At 40.2% G+C, this 24,697-nt stretch overlaps 1 protein-coding gene across 1 annotated transcript in view; it reads right to left on the minus strand.

Moving 5' to 3' along the window:
• The window catches only part of TENM1 (teneurin transmembrane protein 1), a 572,606-nt gene that overhangs the window by 302,387 nt on the left and 245,522 nt on the right, over window positions 1–24,697 (minus strand). The window contains exon 3 of the mRNA XM_025205187.1: window positions 21,919–22,179. Coding sequence (XP_025060972.1) covers window positions 21,919–22,179 — 261 coding nt within the window. The remainder of the gene's footprint in view (window positions 1–21,918; window positions 22,180–24,697) is intronic.

Raw genomic sequence — 24,697 nt, forward strand, 5'->3', positions numbered from 1 at the left:
TCCCTAAACCCTTGCCTTTGGCATTTCCTTTGGAGAAGTGATTCCATCCCATAGTAGTAAGTATATTTTGTATTTTTATCAAGCCTTCTAGTCAATGGTTTCAGCATACTTTACAAACGTTAATGTGTCTAGCTAGTGAGGTGAGGACCTACTATTACTTTTATTTAACACTGGGGGGGAGGGGAGTGGAAATGAAGCACAAGAGGACTAGTGATTTACACAGGGTCACCCAGCAAATGCATTGTGGCCATGATTAGAACACACCCATTCTAATTCTGATCTTGGATTTCAACCACGAGACCATCCTTTCATTAATTAAGATGAACTGTAAATCTGAAAAAAATCATAAGTGATATGCCTGATGGTCCTTGAGGATTACTCATTTGGCTCTCAACCAATTTTTTCTTTAAGAAAAAAAGTAAGAGTGCTCACGTATAAGACAGCTTGAATACATTTTTGCAAAGAAGATATCACGATACCCTCTATCAAACTGATGATTTAGTATAATCTAGGTGTATTGTCAATCACATTCCCTTCATCTGTTCATTTTAGGATTCGACTTTTAAATGATGATTTGCCTAGCTTTTTGATTATTAATACGCTCAGACTATTAATCATACCAAAAGGTTTCACACAAAAAAGTTACTGTTTGTAGTATCAAACCCCAACTATTTAAGAGAAAGTGAAAATGACTAGGTCAAAAGAAAAAGTGCTTAATGCTACTGAAGTGTTGGCAAGGGAGGAAGGGGCAGAAATTGGCTTTTAGGTATATTTATATTCACCGAATTAATCAAAATCTATGTTGGAAAGGTTTGTTCTTATTTGGAAGCTTAATGATGATGTGTGTAGAAGTCCAGGCAGGTTTGAAGAGCTGACCCAACACGAGCATTGACATCACTCAGGATAATAAACTTGCCCTTCTTTAGTACCTGTGAAGATGAGGTCTGGGTATATATCAACTGGGTTTGTCAAGGCAGATGCTTTGGCACTGGTAGCAAGGCACCTCCCAGAGACTGCATGATCAGTCGTCCTTTATTTCTTCAAGTTGGCAATGTAGTTCATCGACAACAGCGGATCTAACAGTGAAACCAACTCAGCAAAGGTTGAATTAGAATACTTCTCCCAAAAGGCAGGTGCAGGCACTTCCAGACTCCTTAAGCCAATCTTGCTCTTCAAGGCAAATTACACTTAGTGCTGTGATGTGGATTCTGTACCTGGCCAATTCTCTCCCAAACCTTTCAGTTTTGTGCAGCCGTGTTCCCACGGTCAAAGAACTGAATCGATTTTTCTTAACATTTGAATGGTCATGAATAGAATAATCAGCCGTGGTAGGCCAAGCAAACCTAGCATGAAGCAGACAATATTCAGGCACTTTTCTTCCCAATGGGAGAAAGGGGCTTGGAAGAGCAGTGCAATTCTGAAAACATCTGCTCAGCCAACCCAGAGGGTGCAAAGCTTTGCTACTGCTTCAAAATGACCAACCCTGAGCTGTCTGCATTCAGGTTTGCAGCCATACCTCCCAGTATATCCTTGCACATCTACGAGGAGATGTGGTTTCAGGACTTCTCTGAGTTATACTAGTTGAGATGATCTCTGCGAACAAGTGTTGTATGCTTCTGTCCAATTCCTGTCTGATGGTGAATTCTACTTATTCCCTTTCCAAGGCTGTTTTACAGGCTCTTTGTATAAATGGAGCTTAGCTGGAGTCAAGGGTTTAGATCAAAGCACTATACTGGCAAATGCAAAAACAACTTTTAGAAGTGTTTTTCTGCCCATCTTCTATTACAATAATCATAACTACCTACAATAAGTAAAACAATTCAAAGAGACGAGCTATTTGTAAATGTGATGGCATCTCTTTTAAAAAAGTGGCGAAAAACAACTTGTTTTCACTCAGTTTTAATTTCTTTCTTTTGCCTTGCCAATCACAATCATCTTTGTTACAAGTGGAAAGCAAGGATATTTCCAAATGCTTTAAACTCAGTCCAACACGACAAGATTCACCAAAGCTCAGGTGCAGCTTTCTTGTCAGTACAATGTGTCAGGTCTAAGCCTCTGAAGCGACAGTTCAATAAGACAGTAATTTCCTTCTTTTTTATTTTGTTTTAAGATGACTGCAAATCCCAATCATACTTATCAGTTTATCACACCCATGAAGGTGACCTAGAGGCCTGTCTCTTTCTAATCCCCTACGGTGTCCTTAGATTAGCAAAGACAAGCCACACGTTAACATCCAAGATAAAAGTCAAGAAATTAATTTAAAGATGTGGATTTATGAAATGCCATGGTATGCATGTGATAATATTAAAGAGAAAAGTCAAATTACATGAGTAGGAGGAGGTTCCTGGTTATCTCTAAATTACGTCCTGGATACCTGACAGGGAATTAGATGCTTAAAGGTTTGTCATCATCTGTTTTTATACCAAGGTCTGTATTTTTAAAAAAAGAGCTAAGGAAAGCTGAGGAAGAAAAACATTTTTAAAAGAATTAAGTCATCAGTCTAATTAGTCATTAAATGAAAATGTAAATGTTCTCAGCTTCGTGTTTCTGTAGGAGATAATTTCAAAACAACCGCCTCTATATTTGCTTGGGCATCATTATCAGCATAGCCATAATCATCCTTGTGCACTGGGCACAAATTGGAAGGGAGCAAACTACCCTGACTGTTTCTGCCTCAGTCACCTGGCAGGGGAATCATTAGTTCACCTTGTCAGTGGTGAACTTCCTTTGAAAAGAAAGGGCATCACTCCAGACAGTGCTGGTCCAGTAGTGCACCTTCTCCTCCTCATTGTCACTGTTTCACTACCTCCCTTGGCACTTCACTGGGATGGAAAGGCTTCACTCATGCAAACAGCAGTGCCCATGAGTCAGTGCACAGATGTCAGTGGGGATGCTCACACGCTTGCACAAACCCCTGTTTGCAGATCTCAGCCCTATATGCCCTTCTTCCCTCTGCACATGGTTCAATGCCTAGTGATAATGAGGTGGCTGAGCTGATGAAGGCCAAGTTCTGAAACACCCTTTTCCTTGTCAAATGAATTTCCATTTTGATGCAACAAGATAATTTACCAAATCTAAGCCCCTTGACAGACATTATATTTAAGATATGATTAACCAGTTAATCATGTCTTGCGTAGTAACCCAGTCACATAAAGTCATTCAACTAATGGCAAGATAAAACAGGGAATAAGCCAGAAAGTCATTACACAAAAAATGGGCAATAACTTTGTGGCTGGTTCCCATCACATCATAAACTGAGTATGTGGCCAGCCCAAGAAGGGTAGTGCTTAATTACCTAAAAAGGAGTACTCTTCTGAACAGTTTTGCTCAAGTTTATTCTCTCTGTGTGATTAATCCTACATGATTTCAATGAGCACACTCGCACTCAGGAAGTTCAGCCTATACGTATTTCCAAGATCCCAGTCCATGTCTGTTCTACTGAGACGTGGCCTAAGAACAAACTGTGGGGTGAACCCCCCAAGCCCTACATACCCCAGAAGACCACGAAAGCAGAGTAGGATTTAGCTAGGGAAAGCTCTCCTCCTAAGAGCCAGGAAGAGGCATGCTGGTTGCTCATGGAAAATTACTTCTGCTAGTAATATGGTCATTTTTTCTAATTAAATGGTTCCCGTTACCTCTTCCTGGCTTCTGAGTGATTAATTTCCTCAACATTATCAGGGCATTGGATATCAACTCTCAGTACACTACTAATCTAATCTAAATTAATCAGGTTGGTTTTCACAATGAATTTGTTAAAGCTTTTTTTCTTTGGTTACCTGCTCTACTGCATATGCCAAGCTGCAGCTGACACGAGAAAATACAAATCTGGACAAATGAGAGCTGTGCACTGCTGATTCAAGGTACAGTGAGCTCTCCCTTCAAGGTGCTTTACTAATAAATAAGTATAAATAGAGTAAGTAGTAAGTGTGTGTAGCAGAAAGGCTGTTGTATAACAAAGAGTTGTTACAAGCAACTTTGCAGATACTGATGAGTCTTTATGGAAAAATCTATTAAAATATGCTACTAGAACCAATTTGCTGTCTTTTAACGCGGCATATTTTCTGAATCATTTAACAATATGCAAGGAGTAGGATTCCTATTCCTTAAGGAGTCACCTGTTCCTATTGTTTATTCCCTATTTATAGGCACACACCACAATTCTCTGCTGATTTCAGTGGCATAATATAGGCGTACAAAACAAGGGAGGATGAGGCATGCAAATATACCTAAGTTTTACCATCAAGTTCAGTGGAAGTAGAGTTAGCCAGATGACAATTCCTAGTACATTGTTTTTATCAAACGACTGGTTCAGCTTTTAGACTGCAGACCGACAACTTACATATGGTAAATGCATTGACCAAATACACCAGAATGGCTCCGGAGGAGCCATTATGATCGTTACAGAATTAGTGATTTGCAAACTTTAAAGTCTCTAAGTGGCCTTTAACATGACACACAGTAAAATCTCCCTTGATGTTCTACAGACTATCAGGTACTTAATATTGGATTTTAAGGAACTGCAATGTGATGCATTCACTGGTCTAAGAACCGTACATCAGTCTGCCAACTTGGGAAGGAACCAGGAAATGAACCCCTCTCCCCACTCGCACAGGGCTATATTCCTAGGAAAGTATAAGCCAGATGTGGCCAACCTGCAATATAGACTGTGTGCGTGGCATGAGGCAGACTGGGGAGGAGGCAGGCAGCAGGAAAGCAGAGCAAGAAGGGAACACATGGCAGGAAGCAGAAAGCAAAGCAGCAAATTGAGCCGGGAAAGAGAATCAGAGTGGCGCTTGGGTAGGGCATAGGGCTTAATTTATGGCATGCCTGCCAAAAAGGTTGGCCCCGACTGGTGTGGGTACAAACTCTGGTGAGGGTGGAGGCAACACATTTTCCATTGTGTTGTGGTTACACTGGAGCCTGACACCAAAGGAAATGCTCTCAGTTACCATAAGTAACAACTAGAGATGCCCACCTTACAGACAGCACAGGAGAACTCCTGACCACCACAGCAGAGTAGGGACTGCAGTCTTGTTGGTCATTTATGCTACTAATGCAAGTTCTCCCAGTATGAACCTGCGTTCGGCCAGATGACTCAGACACTTCCAAACATTTTTTGCTCAAATAGGTCACATCAAAACTGACTTTGGTTCAGGTTTACATCAATACACAGGCCCCCACATCATGAAAATCCCTTTCCCCATTTTGGTTCAAAGCTTAAAACTCAAAGAGAAACTCAACTGAAGCCATTGTGGGTTGAGTTTACCAAGTTTTTACTCATAAACAGTAAGTTTCTCCTTGTGGTGATTGGTTGCCACAGCTTAAATTTATTGAAGGTTCAAGAAAACTCAGCAAAGCTTTCAGAGACACCTAGGTTAAGATTCACGTATGAAAGATTTCTGCCCGGCTAAGGAGTGTGCAGCTTTGTTCAGAGGTTAGCATATAGTGGTTTTAAAGGAACCAATATGGAGTGGACAAAGAACATGATTTGTGAGAATACCATGATGTTTAATGCTATAAACTATAACGATTAATCGTGTCCCCCATTTTCACGCAGGGGGCATGCTCGGGTGGGATAGGCTTCACCTCTCCCCTAAAGGCAAGCGTGTCTTTTCTTCCAGGTTGGCTGATCTCATACGGCATGCTTTAAACTAGCTTCGCCGGGGGATGGGGCCACAGGGGGACACAACAACACTTCCAAGCCAAGACAGGCGACAAACACAAGAAGTACCCAGGTAAGTGACAGGGGTCCGGATAGTCCTGGGATCAGGGGGATGGCGCACATACCCATATGAGGCCTTATATGCCTCTACACTAATGCTCGTAGTATGGGGAACAAGCAGGAGGAACTTGCCCTCCTGCTAGCTAACACAAACCCGGACATAGTGGGGCTCACTGAAACGTGGTGGGATTCAACCCATGATTGGGCGGTAAACATCAAGGGCTACAGACTGTACAGGCGGGATAGAACAGGGAGGAAAGGCGGGGGTGTGGTGCTGTATGTCAAAGAGCAATACAAGTCCTCAACAAACAGCACTGGGTCAGAGGAGGGGCAGACTGAAGTGCTCTGGGTTAGAATACAAGGGGGTTGGGGGGGAAAGGGACTTAACGGTGGGGGTCTACTACAGACCATCCAACCAGGGGGAAAAGCTGGACCAGGAATTCTCAGGTCAGCTTGCAGAGGCAGTTAAGTCAAAGGACATGGTCATCATGGGTGACCTAAACTACACGGACATCTGCTGGGAGGAGTAGTCAGCCAGGTCTGACCGCTCACGTAGGTTCCTAGCCGAGATACAGGACCTCCACCTAACCGAGGAGGTGCACAGTCCTACCAGAGGAAATACATTGCTGGACCTGGTCCTGGACACAGGTGATGACATGGTGAGGGGACTGCGGGTTCACGACCACCTGGGTGACAGCAATCATCACCTACTGGAATTCACCATCCAGCGCAGGGTGTCAAAGGCCTGCATCAAGACAGCAGCCCTTGACTTCAGGAGGGCCAATTCCAATGAGTTAAGGAGATTATTCAGGCAGGCACTGAGGTCCCGGAGGGGTCGGACTTGATGATCTGCTCAGGTCCCTTCTGACCCTACCAACTATGAAACTGTTAATGTAGTTTAGCTCTCTGTGTAACACCAATATGTATTAAAATTATGAATTAATTTGTGGAAATATGCCCATGATGTTATACTTAACATCATGCCACTAAAACCCTCCCCACCAAATTCAATATAAAGTCTTCCCTCTCTTTTCTCTCTGAGAGTTTTATGATTTAATCTTTATACCAGGCTTGGTCATAATCAAATTTGTGAGGTACCAAAAAGAAAAGCTAAAAAATTCAGCTCTGAGAGACAGGTAAAGTATTGAAAATGTCTTTCCATTTGATTTTTATATTAAAAGGAAATTGGATACCACAGAACTAAAATGGAGATGCAAGCCAGGAAGATACTTAGAGCCAAAATGCAAGAAATTGACTGCAAAAAAAAAAACAGATGTAAACAAAAATGAGTGATTGAAATAATGCAGGCCACTTCAGACATGGATGAGAGGCACTAAAGATGAGAAATAAATTATTATGCCTTAAAATGATCCAATAAAAATCAAAACGCTAGTGCAGTAATCAGAAAACGTATTGGGAAAAAAGATAGGTTATAAAAAGAAAGAGAAGCTTTCAAGTATTGCATGTTATTAGCTGTTATGGAGAAATCTGTATTCAGGAAGAGAAGATATTTCTAACAAAATATGCATGCAGCCAAATAGAGTTGAAGCTGCTGTTGAAAAGGAAGTGAACTATAAAAATTAAAAACCAGCATGGAGACAGAAGCACAGACTAGAATAAAAATAATCAATGCAATCATCAATAGGAAAGTTGAGATAAACATTGCACTGACTGAACACACAGCCACATAGGCCTGGGGAAGAATGACTCAATTTGTATTTTTTCCCCTGGGCAAAGGCAAAAAAAGAGTCATCACGAACAAATTAATCACACCACAAAAAAGCATATGGACATGCCCCATGCTAGAAAGTAAAAAGCAAACTGTAACTGTCATCAGAAAAATCACACACTAGTGAAGGAAAACAACATGATGGGCTCAGTGGTGTCTTTAAGGCACCACTTTATCTTGGAAGTGCTGAAGGAGTGTGACTACTGTGCAAGTCTTGACAAAGGTGATCATCTGTCTCCTTCTGTGCTCAATAGGTTTAACAAACAGAACAGAACAATTGATCATCATCTGAAAGTCCTCCCCCACCACTTTCCCCTGTGCTTTAGTTGCCAAAAGCAGTTTCTGGGAATGGAAGCCATGTCTTGAAAGCCATGTTGAACCACTATGTTTTGCTCCTGTGGCACTATCTAATGATGGAAAATTAAGCAAAGTACAGGACATTTGGGGGGGAGGGGACCGGGGACATGGGAGGCAAAAAAAGGACAACGTTCCAAATACATGAAGAATAAGTCACTTTGTTTTTTCCAAGTCCAGTTGTTATTATGCCCTAACAATAGGTCATTGAAGCTCTACAGGTGATTAATGGAGTTTTAATGTATCCTTCCTCCCTGATACCAATTGCTAGGGAAAAATAACTAGTGCAATGTATTAGATTTCCCAGAAGTCAATATTATTGCAGTCAGTCAGCTCCATCTTGTGCAGATTGCTAGGTGGAAGACACACACAAGACACACCTTTAATTTATCAAGGATTTTGGAGACCTACTTGGGTATATGCTGCCGCTAAGATTTTTGTAGAGATCAAAGGTGCAAACATTCAAATATTTCAAAAACAAAAAATTAAAATTTCTGCTAACTCTAGTTTTTGTATGTCACACTGCAACTTATCAATGTGGAGACCCAAGGCACTGGTTCCCAGTAGCACTATATCCCAATTTCTGGAAAATTATGCAACCAAATTATATATAAGATCTTGATACATCACTATAAATGCAAGCAGATACAACATTACTGTGCCATCTATATACAAGCTAGATAAATTAAGTCAAATTTTTACTTGGATATTTTCCTTATCATGTGAATTGAAGTTATTAATCCATACCAAATTACATAAAAAAAACAAAAATTCAATGCATGCAGTATAGTTCCCAAGCTCCAGCAAATTTTAAGTATCTACTTTAGTAGCACTGTTTGGGGATAAACTCATCAAATGTGAGCACATGCTGAAACCAAAGGGATATTCTAAACTGCTGTTTGGAGAAGTAATGGAAGAGATATTTTAATCTAAATAATGTTACTAAGGACAGAAGTACATGTAACTACAGGCTTTATTTTCATGCAAAATAAACACATTTCACTAAAGAGAACTGTAAGCAAGGAAGAAGAAAAATGTAATAAATATAGTCTGAATGCTGTTTCAGAAAATATAAATAACTCCTTATTGATGAAATGCATTTGGTACTCTCTTCTTAGTTATGGTGGTCTTTGAGTATGTGTGAGGGTAACTAGAGAGGAACAAAAGACACTTTCCCCCATGTTCTTGGATATAGGTTGTAGGCAGTGCTCTATAGTGAAAAAGGGAGACAACTAAAGTTCCTGACAGTGCTAAATACTGACCACTGGACTGTGCCAAGTTGGAGTGAGAACACTGCCAAAACTCTGTAAAAAATGTACTGTAGATCAGACAGCTGTATTGGGCAGACTGCTACTCGGCAAACTTACTGCAGTTCTTCTAGAGACAACTGGCCTTACTGGGTAATGATGATTCTGGTCATGCCTATTCAGGAAGCATACCCTTCTCCCTCTCCATAACATGACACAGGCTATAAATGGAGAAAACAGATTACTTAGGTTTGCTCAGGTTTCAGAAGGCTTCTTTTGTGACTTGACTCAGGGGAAATCACCTTGGTTCTTTGTGTCCCAAGTTCACTGAAACAGGGATAACAGTGCTTCCTTAGAGCATTATTTACACTATATAGGTGTGTTACCAATGATAATTTCAGTTGAGAGTGTGTGTACTTAGCCAGTACTATAATAGAGACCAAGTAAGCTAGATAATGTCCTACTGTAAGTTACAGGTACAGTTGTCTTTTCAGAAGCATGTGGTAAATCTCCAGTGCCTATTTTCTACACAGAATCTAACTTCTTTTTATGTCATGTGACAGTAGGATTGTAGGTGGTTGAGCTGTGGATAAGAAATTTTAATATTAAGTTGCAATGATCTATTGTCAAGCAAAAGCCAAAAGGAACTAGAGAATATATGACTCCTGCCAAAAGATATCAGGGATAAGCACATCATATACCAGTAGCAAGATAAGGTAAAAAATACCACACCGGCAGATCAAAATAGACCCATGGGGAGGGGGGGTGGAAAGGATGTCATGATGATGACCATGGGGTGGGGACTGCAGTCACCTGCCTGCAAATTTACAGACAGTCAGCAAAAATTCAGACTAAAAGATGCCTGCCCATAAAATCTATAAAAGAGAGAGAGAGAGATATGACTTGAGCTGTCTGTAAAAACACTTAGCAGTTGGAGCTGACTGAAGGTCCCTGATCAGAAAGAAGCAGGGTAGTGTCAAAATACAGAAAGACAAGGCACTGCATCACCACTTGGTGTTTAAACAGAAGTGCAGCACCCTGCGGGCAAGATTTTCTCAGTGCTTTGTAGATATACTTCCAGAGCCATGTACTGCTGCTGCTGAGTCCCACTGCTGCCTGTAATACTGTTGGGTTGCAGGTAGGCTTTTTTGGGGGTCTCTCTCAGGATAGAGCTAGTGGAACCATCAAGAGTAATGCTAAGGAGCTGGGGGGAAGGGAAGGGAGAAGCATGGTGTAGTTGGAGGCATCAGTGTGTATGGGGAGGGTGAGCAGGGGACTTCTAGGGAGGCTGCACTGTGTAAAACCATTGATGTAGTCAAACAGGGTTACCAAACCAAGAACAAACTTTGTGCTACAAACCTTTTACTAACAGTTACTTCTTTTTCTCCCTGCCCACCCCCCCGTGGTTAATGTTAAACCCTAATTTTGAACCCAGCCCTTCTTACTGGGGCCTGACAATAGAGCAGAGCTTGACAGAAGAGTTACATTGGCATTATGTAAAACATCATCAGTAAAAAGTGTCAGTAAAAAAGTTTCGTTGTTAGTAAAATGTTTGAAGATTGTCACTAAAAAAAAAAAACTTGGTTGGCAACCCCAACTGGGGGGGCAGGAACTGTTTTAATCTTCTGTTAAGAACAAGATTCACTGGTTACAGAGTAATTCAAGAAAGGACCCAGTTAAATAAAAGAAATCTTTAAAGAAAGGAAAATTATTCTTTTCAAAAGTAAGAAGTGTCTTTAAAATGGGACTTGCATGATAGAAAGATACAAATCAAAAGAGAAAATAAAGAACAAGGCTTGGAACAAGTCATTACAAAATATTTCAAGCCAATTTTGAGAGGAGATTTCAACATCAGCTTTGATACAAATGACATAAATACATCCATGTAAAAAAGCCCTAAGCAACATTCAATAACTGCTCATTACAATGATTGGATTCAAAAGCCAAAAGAAAATTAGAAGCTCAATAACAGCATATAAAACTATTCCATGATGTACCCAAAAATGAGATCAAATTGGTTGTGTCGAACAAAGAGACACTTCCCAGTATTTATTAGCCTGATCAATACTGAAACCAAGCGGGAGACTGAACAGGAAAATAAACTTAAGACAAAGAAAAAAAATATAGATAGCTTAACTATTGCAGGTACAGAAATGCTGCAGAATTAGTGCTATATGTAATTATGTCCACATCTCTCCAATCTTGTCCCCACTGGGGATAAAAGTACACTAAAGCAAACCTAAACAGAAAGCTCCCACATAATTGCTCTTATTTTATTAAAAAGTATTTGAATGCTTTTCCTTCCACAGCTTCAAAATGCTTCAGCAAACCATACAGTCCTGGCTTTCAGCAGCTTATAGTAACTATCCAAAAAGAAATAACAGACTAAACATCCACAGACTTTTGATGTCTGGCAGAGTAGATGCAGAGACCTATGACAAACATGATTTCCATCCAGAGTGCCTCACTCCTTCTCATTTCCCCCATTTTTTCTATTACTTTGGCAGCTGTTAGTAGCAGCTGAGCAGTTTCCAATCTAATGGCCATGACTGCGCTCCCATGGCTTCGTACAACTCTAGTCTCAAACTCCTGTACATTTAGAATCATGGTCAGAAGAACCTGTAGGAGTCCCCCTGTACCTGTATTGTCCTTTGTTGCCTAGGCCCTCTACCAGAACAAACACAGTTCCTCCCACAGTATTTTTCCAATACTGCTCCCGCAATGCATTTCCAGGGCATCTTGGGATAAAGATGGCTACAGATTCCACTGCATATTATGCACCCATATGTGTTACTCTCAACTAAAAGTTAGCAATGCAATCTTAAGTCATTACATGGCATCTAGGGGAGAAACTTCAGATAAAAGGAACTATGCTGCATAATTAGTGCTAATATAATCATAATGGAATGTGAATCTAATTTAAATATTACTCTAAACATCTGTTAGAGAGAGGAAGCAGCCTGCAGGAAGTAATCAGTGCTCCTGGACCCAAATTCTTTTGGATCATGCTAATTATAAGCAACTTCTCTACTGCTTAGGTTAAAAAAGTGAAATTGGATTTAAATATAACTACAAAAGAGATGGGTATTATTTACAATAAGAAAAGAATGCTTAAAACTCTTTTATTTCAGAAGATTATATATTCATTTCTACATTATGCAACATTTTTGTTTTAATTTCAGACAAAAACTTTTATCACAGTTCTATTTTCATTTTTTTTCTGTGACAAACAACAGTTTGTTCCTTTGTTTTCCTTTTTCACCATTAGCAGATTACCTAGGTTACAACTGACAAAAACCATTATATTATTTCAACATTCATGTTTTATAGTTTTGGTCAGAGAACTTAAATATTAAGAGGCACATGTCTGATGCTTCAGTGTTATAAGGTAATACTGAGGATTCCAAATAACTTGGTATGTACTGATCCTCGGGTTCCTCAAGACTGCAATTTAAATAAAAGATTACCAAATACTGAAAAAAATACACATTTTTTAAAATAACTTATTTTAATGGGCACACAATGAAGGAAAGCAATGACATTAGAAAAAGAGCCTAGAAAGAAAGTGAGCAATCTTTTTTCCTCCATATTGGGAATACGTTATAAATGATCAGAGAAGTTCTCCTACTGCCAAGTGGAAACCATGTTTAGATTAAATCTTGCTCAACTCTAAAAGGATAATTCATCAGTATTTTCCAGTTTACTACCAATACAGCATTGATTCGCTAGAACCTTTCCTTCTATCTATTTTACTTAGCTAATTCAATCTGAGACAACTGAAAAGCAGCTTGTTGTTGAAAGAAACCAAGATATTTATTTAAAATCTCATGGGCCCAGGGTACAAAGAACCAGTAAAATAAGATCAAATTATTCTACCTGAAAGCCTTAGGTCTAACCTCTTTAGTAAAATCAGAGTTAACAACTTTTCTGGTAAAACTTGTTTTGGACCAATAACGTTTAATTTATAAGATTTCAGAAGAACATCTTATACTGTGATAAAAAAAAACAGATTCCAAGTTTCAGGTCAGTTTATCAAGGTTACAACTCTAACCCTAGGAAGCATTTTATATAGAAGAAAAATTCACAAAGAACCGTGAAAAATCTTCACACTGATTAAAGTCTATTTAATATTACGAAATGACAGTTTCACATAGCAAATTGTTAAGCTTTGGAATACATATATAAAAAAATCATTACACTACCTCAGGCTAATGATCTTTTTACACCAGAAATTCAGGAAGTAAATGTATATCATATTTTTGTTGTTTCACTCTTTTCCAACAAATTCACCATTGTTTCATATTAACTCCATATATTTTTTTCTGATATTGAAGGGGCAGCTTTTTAAAGTCAAGTATTCCAATAACAAGGGTAGGCATAAAATGATTTTACATATAGTTTGGGGCCTAACTATATTTTCTACATCGTGTCACATCACTTTTTACACTCTTCCCTCCCCAGTTTATTCAGGTATACCAGTTATTTTGCTAACTATTATTTAGAAGATGCGAAAATTAAGAAAAAAGACAAATGCAAAAAGCAAAGACAAGAAGAGAAAGAAAGCAACAGGGCTAAAGTGCTTGAGTAACTTCTGATTTTTGGAGAAGGGCAAAAGTGAATTATAAAGAAATGTGGGTGCTGGAAGAACAGGAATGAATCAGATAGCATCCCTTAGCAACTAGTTTTCTACAGCCTGTTTCTTCAGATAGGCCAAAATCCCTTCAACAGGAGCAAAATGAAGTCCAAAAACAAACGACGTGAACAGTGAACAAACTGTTAAGCAGCAAGGCACCGTCCGATGCATTTAAGCCTTCAAATGCCTGAGTTTTGATTCAACCACCAGCCCACTGACAGCTGGGGCAGCCTCTGGCATGGGTCCAGAGGAAGGCACATCTAGAGCCATGGTGAGACACCTGGACTGGTCAGACACTGTGTCTCACTACATCAATTAGAGCCATCTAAGTAGAGATGTAAATATGGGATTAGTTACAAAGCATACTGATATATGTGTATCCATTAACTTGGATGAAACTGCACCTCTTTGTATACCAAAGAGAACAGAGGTCTGGAAATGCTGTTTCCACGCCAGTCTCCTTTCAAAGGCAGCATTCACCTGCCCAAATAGCAAGGCAACCTTGAAGCTTTTAAATCAAGAGAATCCTCTGGCAGCCACGGACCTCAGTGCCTTTCCCCCGCCCACCTCATCCTCCACGGTAGGCATGGAAAATTAAGCTCTCAGGACAGGAAGCAAGCATAGATTATTAGATACCTGTTGTGGATATAATTATTCCTCCACAAACGGCTAAAAGTGAGCTAAGCATAATGAGCATCTGTATATAGCCTTAAGTTCTGGTATAAAAACTAAACCTGGCTGCCCTAATCAAGTTTCCCTCTTCCTTCACTTAGCAGTGCAAAAAAAATCCTTGTAAGGCTAAATAAATTACATGATCTTGTGTCAATACATCGCTGCATTTACAGTCATATATATATATGCAAAGGTCACCTGAATCAGAGTTTCCAAAACATTTTTTGTCTTTCTGAACCTTGTTTCAATGAGTTCAGGTATAAAATATGAATGTAGCCAGCCAATTTGTTGTTAGAGTAATGTTTGTTCATATAAAGAAACACTGTGAAAGCAAAGCTAGCTTCAAAACACTACTTACTTAAAATATCCCATCCCAAATGTAAAACCAAACCCACAATACATGGGGCAAACTCCTACCCTCAGATTCACAAAAGTAGCTCCCATCTAAATCAAAGGAAGGAGCGTGTGCCTTTACAAAGGACAGAATTTGATGCAATACCAAAAAAACCCCCAACCCATTGCCATGAACAGTAGCTACATTTTCATGAATGCTTTAAATATCAGCAGCACAGATTCAACACGTTCAAGATATTACAACTGAGGTTATGTTAAGAGCATCAACAAAAGTATCTCATACATATCCACAGCTATTGAAATGACTTACATGCTTCCTTTGAGATGGCAACACTTCCACTTTAAGGAGCCATTATGAATGCCACAGCAGTGCCTTGTACCCTTCTAATGATTCCAGTAAAGGAATCTGGAAATTAAATTAGCCCACGGTGTTCCTGACAAAGTTACTGCAGGGCTTTGGGTACTTCCTTTGACAATCTGATGGCTCCTTTGGAGGTTGTAAGGATGGTGGCAAAAGCATTCAATGCAAGTGATACTACTGTGACATGTAAACCAAACAAAAGAAACATCCCAGTAAGGTCCCTCTATTAAAGCACTGATGGCTTCTTGAATGTTGTCAAACATCTGGGGAAAAATCAGATTTTTAAACTCTACAACATGGAGGAGGTCAACTATAAAACTTTGCAGAGTGTGTATAACTGCTATAATGTGAATACCCCTTGTGAGCATCTAAAAATAGTTGGTACAGGCAAGTGCACAACCATGATTTTATATTCAATATGTGTTACACATCATAGCACAGCACAGCAGATTAGGAATGGCGAAGGGAACTGAAACTCTAAATTACCTGGATAGTGTGGGATTACGTTTGATCTTTGCCCTTACATTTTCAAGGCAAGTTGCAGAGATTCAGCTTCTGGGCTCCACCTGTAAATTGGTAGTTCTACTTAGTTGCACCAGTGCAAAATCCAGCCTGATACTACTGAAGTTAATGGGGTTACACCCAGATTTAGCTGCAGCAATTATAAACACTAATGAATCACATTATCAATTTGCTTGGAAAAATGTATCGCTCGTTTAATGAACCTGCTTGTAATCCTTTCCTGTAAGATAGGAGCATGTGGGTGAAGGTCAGAAGAGAGAGGAGTTTAATTGTGTGTTTGTTTTTACAAATGAATAATAAATAATGTCCGCCTTAATGCCAAAGTGCTCAGCATCTTGAACTGAAGTGCCCAAACTTCTTTCTATGAGCCAGAACTGGCCCTCAGTTACACAAGTGTAGACTCAGGTACATCAAGGCCTCTCAGGTCCAACCTTTACTGAATACTTCCCCTCACCTTAGTCTAGTGATATTATCTTAATAGCACGTGCAATTTAAATATTTTCTTTCCTAACCTATTATAACACTTGTTACATAGCAATCTTCTGCCATACATTTCAAAAGTGGTTTACAAAAGGGGCAAGTGTCATGATCCCTAATTCATTTCTCTGCTCTGTTTCCCTGTCTGTGAACTGCCCTGGGCTATTCAGCAAGCCAGCGGCTGACCTCAGGTAGAATCTGGTCATAGCTCAGAGTTATGTTCATCAGACTGCCGCTCACATTCAAAACAGAGACACTTCTGCAAATTGCACAAACAGTCATGTAAAAGATGTTATTAAACCCAGATTTGATCTCCAATCTCAACACTAAGGATGGGGGTGGAACGTGGGGTCAGTGCTGGAGTTGAACTGAACCCTGATCTCGCTTGACCTGGAGCTGTTCAGTGTAAAGCAGGCAGATCAAAACAGACTGAAGTCCCAGGACCGGGAGTTGGAAGACCTCGACTTTGCTGCTAGTTCGGTGTGTAAACTTGGGAGACTAATTTCTACAGCATGCTCTTTATTTATCCCACCTTCGAAAATGAGGATAACAATACCTAGCTGGCTTTGTTATCTGCTTAAGTATTACTAACATTAAAACATTTATTAGCTCACATAAAGCTTGATCCCAGGGCCACTGACATGAAAGGTATTCTTTCACAGACTTTAGTGGGCATGGCATCAGACCCATAAAAAGGAAATGGTTGATTTTATCCTTTCCTGCTTTTTTTCCAGATAAAGATAATTACATTATGAAACATATCCACCAACCAAATCTTCAACACTCTAAACCAGATTAGCAAAACCAAGACAAGGACTAGATTAGGTACACTCCAGAAGCAAAGTAATTGAAAAACAAAGGCACAGCAGATAAGTGTATTTTTATACCATTCCCCAGAGTTAAAAAAAAATAAAAAATTGCATATCCACTTTATGGCCGTAAGGTGTTATAATTGCATTAAAAACACATTTGTGTACACTGGTATATGTTGTGACATAAATTACTAGTAAGAACAGTATGCTGCTAGATTAAACTATTGCAGCCAATGAAAATTGTGTTATGATATGCTGTAACAGTAAATATGGTTGTTTTCAGCGAGAGTAGAGGATCACTGCAGAACATTTCAATGCAAAAGGATGCTCTGTTTTCGTAAATACACTTAACAATTATTTTGAAGCTGTTCTGTTGGAGATGTACATTCACACATCATATAGTGCCACGTTCATATTACAACAGGGCTATTTATAGCAAAACTTGAGTTAAGCAATGATCCCCAAGAAATTGGTCATTCATTACTGGCAGATAATGTATATTTTGCCTAGCCTCAGGCAAAGCTGAAGGCAGTTTATGCACTAGTAGGCTATTATTAGTTGTCATTAACATTGACAACAACTACTTTAAATGTTGGTGTTTCAGACAATCTGTTCAATGCTTCTGGAACAAGACTGTGTTTAAATAATGATTATGAGAGAGTTGGGGTGTCTGTATAGAAAATAGTTCTCTAGTAAATACCAAATGCAATTACTCACTCAAAATGCACAATACACAATGTTGATTGCGTTCATAAAGAAATTTGAGACCAAGTACACATCTCCCAGCAGCTATTGTGAGTAAGAAATGACTATAAATAGTACAGTACTAGAATGAAAATCAGAATTTTACACGTCAAAGTTAATATTGCCTAAAAAACCGATATATGCTTAAGCAGATAAGGTTCCTTGGGTGAATTTGATATCTTTTATTAGACCAACCCAAATGGTTGGAGAATAGTTTCCTGGTGCTCATTCCAGCCAGGAAGAGCACGCGCCAACTGCTGCAGCTTCCTGAGCCTGACGAAGGGTTTTTGAACCCGAAAGCTTGCTTAATAACTATTCTCCAACCATTTGGGTTGGTCTAATAAAAGATATCAAATTCACCCAAGGAACCTTGTCTGCCTATATCCTTAGACCAACATGGCTACAACCTAAACCCCTGATATATGCTTAAAGCATTAAATATCGATATATGCTTAAAACATTAATGGCGTACTTCAAATAGCTATTGTGTAAACACAACAGGTATTTTTCAGTAATTTTACACTTCCGCCTTTCCAAATTAACTTAGAAGTTGTATGTACTGAGAATGACTGCACATGGGTAAGATTATTTATGAAAATGTACTATGCATACAATGCCAAAAACACCAAAAAAGCAAAATAAATATATTAACAAAAAAGCTTACTCTAGAGATTATATTTTTACTTTGAAAAAGGCAGGGTCAGTTTTGCCCACTCATTCAAACTCACTGACATCATTTTGGTTTAACTAAGGAATGAATATGACCTTTATTTTTTTACGTGGTGGTGGCGGCATGATTCATTTTATGGAATTAAAAACATTTAAAACAATCAGAAGGAAATAAACAAATAATATCGGCATTCAGGTCAGACATAAGGAAAAGGTCAAGGAGAAAAGCTGCTGAAGGTAACATAAGGCACTTCTCGTTGTATGCAAGTTCCCATCATCTTCCGAAGCACTTTCTCCATTCATTCTGTAACGCGCATTTACACAGCGATCACAATGGCAGGTAGGCAACCCCAAGCAAGCTTTAAACTAGCTAGTTCAGGGACGACTAGTGATGCAGACATGGCAACACAATCTCATGGCTGAAGGGCTAGCAGTACGTGTGCTAGGTAACTTTAAAGCTAGCGCTGGCATATCTGCACTGCACTGTGAGGATTGCACTGCACAGTGAGGACTTCAGGGTCTGGCCCGCTAGAAATCCCTTCCTAGGAATGGATTTGCTTTAGGTCACTGGAAGGAAATCCATTTACCAAAAGTCCACACATTCAGGTCCTCCCAAGGCTGCTGTTTAAACTCAGTATCTTGTTCTCTTCTATTTGCTGGGTGACATCTTAGGCCGCTTTGGAAAAAGGAAACCTAGATTTATTCAGCCTGCAAATACCTAATATCAATTTTAATCTTGAAGGTGATGGACAGGCCCTCTGAATCCTGATTTCCGCTCATCTCTGCTTCTCCGGGCCTCACTTCACAGGTCTGACAGAACAAGATATGGGGAAGCAAAAACAATATTTCACACAGCTTTCCCCTTATTGAACGGCTAACGCAGTCACCCAATTTCACACCACAGAGGTTCACTGAGGTGGTGCACAGAGTAATGTGTTGATGCTGAGGAAGTCAATTTTCACGGCAGTAATGGCAAAGAGGCCGGTCTGCATGTAAGTCACATGATGAAAAGGGATAAATATTAGTATATCCGGTTCCCAAATAGACTCCCGAGTGCTAAGGGCTGGACAAAACCATTTAAATCTGTTCTTTATTGTTCCTATTATGTAAAGACTTAAAAAATAAGTCTTTTCAAGAGGGCTTTCCTCTTCAGTACCAACCCACTTAGAATGCCGCACAGTGAATGCATGCATGCTAGCCTCCAACTCAAAACCCTGTTACTTAGAACAGGGATCCAGGTTTTCTGTCTGACATGGAAAAATGCAGTAAAACCTGGATTTTCTCATTTTAAGGAGAAAACCCAGGATTTTCTCCTTTAAAGGAAATGCTGGGTTTTCCTTGGCAGGCTGGCAGAGCTCCAAACTGCAAGAGGCTGGGGGAGCGGGAGGAGGGTGATCAGGAAGGGGGTGCTGCATGCATGTGCATGCTCACACATGCATATGGCTGCCAGGCAGCCTGGGAGCACATCCCCGCAGGTAAGTCGGGGGGGTGGGGGGAGAAGGGCCCCCATAGTGAGGAAGGGATGGAGCTGGGCAGGGCTGGGGCAGCTGCCAAGCCTGGGCGGTGCATGGGGCTTGGGGCTATAATATGCAGCTGGAGGGCCTGGCTGGAAAGTGGGATGGAGCTGTGGGTAGCTCATCCAGAGGACAGTGGGGAGAGGGGGGACACTGGCTCCCCTCTCCTGCACGTACTCCAAGGGGGGGTACATGCCCCTCAGATTTGTGCATGGGGAGAGATTGCAGCTACAGGCTCAGGCTCCCTGCCCTGCTGCCCTCCCTGAAGAACTCCACGGCCCGGTGGGCAGGACCTGGCACAGCAGGACAGAGCTGGGGGGGGGGAAATTCGGTGCTGCTGCTGGGAGCCTCGCACCAGCATAGTCAGGTGCCCCTTGCCCACCCAGCAGCAGCAGGGGCCACAACCCCACACTGCCACTGCTGCCAGGTGGGCAGGGAGAGCCTCGCCATGGTGGTGTGTGGCTCCCAGCAGTGGCACTGAGCTTCCCTGGATACTGCCATGGAGACACCACAGTTCAGGCACATAAATGCCTTATACCTGTGCTCTCAGTTCCAGTAGCCAATCTGGTGGGAGTGTGACACCTACATTTTGCCCTCAATCTTTTATTTTGAATCTGGGACAGAATTTGAGACCCAAGGTTAAGAACATAACATTAACCACTAGACAGCTTGATTAGAAAACTATGAATACCTTTTCTGGAGAACCAGAACTTAATGCAGGATCAGTGAGTGAAACTATGGCCTGGGTTATGCAGAACATCAGAGTAAATTATTATAATTGTCCCTTCTAACCTTATAATCAAAAAAAGAAGTTACATTCTCCCCCTTAGCACAAACGACTTAATTTCTGAAAAGGATCAATCACATAAAGGAAGTTGTGCCTGTGGAAAGGGCTTTCTATTATTCCTGTAGGTAATTATGTGACTGTGAACCTATATTGTCCATTTTCATTGGTATAGATAACCTACAGGGCAAATTATATTTATACTACCAACCTTCATATAGAACCTGAACTGTATAGCTGTCAAAACATGGACTACTATCGAGTGAACATTAATCATAGGTCCTTACACTAAACCCTTCTATGGTACCAGTTCCAAAATAGCATGACCACCAATATGAATATGGCAGTGGTACCCATCTCTGCCCTTTCGAGATATAGATATATAGATAAATTTTTTAATTTATTTTTTTTAAGTAAAATGTTCTCACTATTTCCATCATTACTGTAGTATACAGTGCATCTTTAAACTCCATAATTAATAATGGGACACACATGTTAAAACTAAGCAAAAGGGCATGTGCTTTTACTTTGTGTTCTGTAAAGAAATTCTCAACCATGTTTATTGATCTATTTGTAACTTGATATATGGTGGTAAATCGCGTTTTAATTTTCTTTTCTTTAGCTGAATTAAAAGAAATATATTTCTACCTTCCAGGAAGTACTTAAACATTCAAATACAATAGAAGCATTACACAAAGCTGTCTGGAAGAGATCACATACTTTTTCACAAACATCAATAAAACACCAAGAATCATAGAAATTAGGGATGCAAAAGAAAAAATCTATTCCATCTGGTTGACAAAGCAGGATGGTTCCCAGTAGTGTATTTTTAGTATTTTGCCCAAGATGACTTTGAGAGTCTGAAATAGGGGTAGGGAAAGGGAAAGCCTGCTTCACCACTTCAATAGATTTACATATGGTGTTCCAAAAAAGGCCTGAACCTACAAACACCCATTAATGGGCATGGCATTTATGACAGCAAATAGCCTCCTGGGGATCAGTTAGAGCTACTTAGTGTTAAATATAATGCCCAATGTTTGCAGGTGGATTCTTAGCTGAAGTACATCCAGTACAAATAAAAGTATGGGATTAAATCCCTTTAAGGTTCCTACAGTACAAAAAGAAGTTACTATTCTTTAAGGAAATCCACAAATTAACTCAAACGTCTTCTTCCTGTCTCTGTAGTTTCCATTTATACTATGACCATAACCAAACCTTTGCCTATAAAATGAAGATCTAGAGAGGCAGAGAAGAAAAACCAACAGGAAATATTCACATAAAACATTCCTTATAGTTTAGTATATGATCTTAGTTACTTTATTACCGTTTTCTCCATCAGACTTCCTTTCATGGTCGGTGTCAGTGAGGGACAATGCAGAGTTTGCCCGGCTTGACAAACAGGAACTGTGCTCCGATTTCATCCCCCTCATCCACATCCTCAGGGCATGGTCTGGTGAAGCACCCCCTTCAGTCTCGGTATCCACATCTGATCCCATCTCTAATGGATAACCATGTTGAGCTGCACCATGTAAATCTGTCTGGTAGCCAGAGCACAGCACGTGGGGAGTCTCGCAGAATTCCATCTCTGGGGGCAAAAAAACCATTCAGAGGACTTTAGAAGTGAGTAACACTATTTCTTTTAACATAAACCATTTGGAAGAATCTGTTTCTAGAATTAAAACTGCTTAATGATTTTGGGTTTGGTCCTGGCATTTGAAGCTTCTTAAATATAAACACAAATATAAATATAAAAATATTTTTTCCAATGCACGATGCTGTAAATTATATGAAATCTTTAATTGTGTCTTCCAATCTGATAGGAATGTATATAACTCATAAAAACATATATACAATTTTCCTAATTCTTAAAGTATAATATATCAATTTACTATAAGAAGTGCAATTTATAGCATCAAGTGAATACACCGATTTCACCAAAAAGAAAAAAAGAAACAAAATAATACAAAAGGAAAACCAACCCATGCATTTCTAAATTTAAACAGAATCTTACTTGATATTTTTTAACATGGAAAAAAATTGGAGAACTACGATGCCCCTGACATGTTACAATTATAGTGCGATTAATGTGTTAATAGCAGCATAAATAGTAACAATACTAAATTTTCAGCTGGCTTATGGCATCATAAAGTGGGAAACAAGCCATAATGATATTCTACAAAATGCATTGAACATCTTTGGGGCTTGTTTGTATGAACATGTAGCATCCCCATGCTGTTGTGGACAGCTTCCATGGGGGTTGTATGGCAAACCATTTTAAAATGCCTGGTTGCAGGAAGTCAGGCTGCACCCGTGATTTTTAAGATGTTGGGAGGCAGTGGGGAGGACGATGGGGGAGGGCAGGGGATGGACAGGTACCTTGGTTAAAGGAGAGGCTTCCTGATCATGGGGTCCTGGTGCCCAGTCTTTTAAAAGCCATTTATATAGCTGGATGGTCCCAGGGCTGGAAAAACAAGCCAATTCTCTAATGCAGGCATGATAATCTGGGGTCTCAAACTGGACTCAGGACTATCAGAGCTGGTCCAACAATCAGCTAACTGTCAGATACAGGCTGGATTGCCCTAGGTTTGAAACCTGCGGGGAGACAGCTCTGGGCAGGGAGAAGCTCAGCAGTGGAGCGACTGGGATCGAAGGAATTTTATGCCCCTTTCCAAACACTACACCTTCTGCCATGCCTCATGGCAGGAGGCATGATGCTTGGGACGGGGCATAAAATTCCTCCACTTGCAACCATGCCATTGTTTTAACATTTGCCAGGGCCTTCAGGGTCTGCTAAGATGAAGAATTCACAGAACTAAGTTTGAAGATCTCTGATAAAGCAAGGCTACTTACCGGTAAGCACAGTTCTTTGAGAGTGCTGTCCTTGCATATTCACACTTGTAGATTTTGGTCTCCAGGGCTGCTGAACTACAGGAGCTTCCTAGAAAAGCAGAGACTCCTGGCGCTGTACAAGTGCCCCTTCATGGCCCCAGATGGTCAGAGACACAGTTTTAAAGAACTGTACAGTGCCTGGTATTTCAATGACTCCTGCTAAGAGAGTTATAGAACAGAAGAGCTCCAAGGCCGAGCAGCGGGTGGCCAGGAACCATAACGTGAATATGCAGAGGAAACATTCTCGAAGAACCACCGGCAAGCAACACATTAGTAAACTTCCATTTTCTGTTAAGGTAGCCTCTGCATATTCTCACTTGTGACAATCCACTTAACCATGCGAGTCCCAAGGAGTAAAATGTGGGGTCCTAATCAACTGAAGATTAGAAAACTTTCCTCTCAAACTGAACTTCAGGCCTAGGATGCCAGCATGGGAGAAGAGTGTGGAGTACAGATGTTTGGGGGATTCCTAAAAGTTGTCTTGCTGATTTCTAGGAGGTAAATATTCCAGAGGTAGAGCCACTGATGCAGTGTGAGACTTAATGGTCTTCACAACTATCACTGCAACTAAAGCCTTGCTGGTCAGACCAATTCACTTGGCAGGCACTGAGCAGAAACTGCCTGCACTTTAAAATCATCGTCAGATGTGAAAAAGTCTTGGTGACATCCTAAAAGGTCTCAACCATAATTTACACACCTAACGTTAAGCTCCTCTACCCTTAAGAAGCTTAATTTGAAAGCTGCTGAACATCTGCAGGTCTTTGGGCCTCAGGCACAAAGTAATACTAAACACCAGTCTGGGGAACAGTCTTTTCTTGAGGCAGGCTAGTTAAAAATATCTAGAAAAAACAAGAAACCAAGGCTGTAAGTACAGAACAAAATGAACCTGACCCTTGTCTCCTTGCGAAGAAAAACCCATCGGTAGTCTCTACCACTACACCAACCCACTAGAGCTTCAGGAGAGGTCTCCAGAAAGGAGGTAGAGAAAACGAGCATCTTTATTTAAAGCAAACAACAACAACAACATGAACTGTCAAGGGACAAGATGAGATTTCTCCATTAAAGATTAATACAATTCAAAAGCAGTCAAATTAGTCCCATATATTGATTGGTTGTTTTGACCTTTAACGACAGGATGTTATAGAACTATGCCACGTACAAATTCTATCAAAAAAGACGAACATTTTTTCTCTATTTTATCATTGGATAAAATC

This window comes from Alligator sinensis, unplaced genomic scaffold (assembly GCF_000455745.1).
Source record: "Alligator sinensis unplaced genomic scaffold, ASM45574v1 scaffold157_2, whole genome shotgun sequence".
In the NCBI taxonomy this organism is placed as follows: Eukaryota; Metazoa; Chordata; order Crocodylia; family Alligatoridae; genus Alligator; species Alligator sinensis.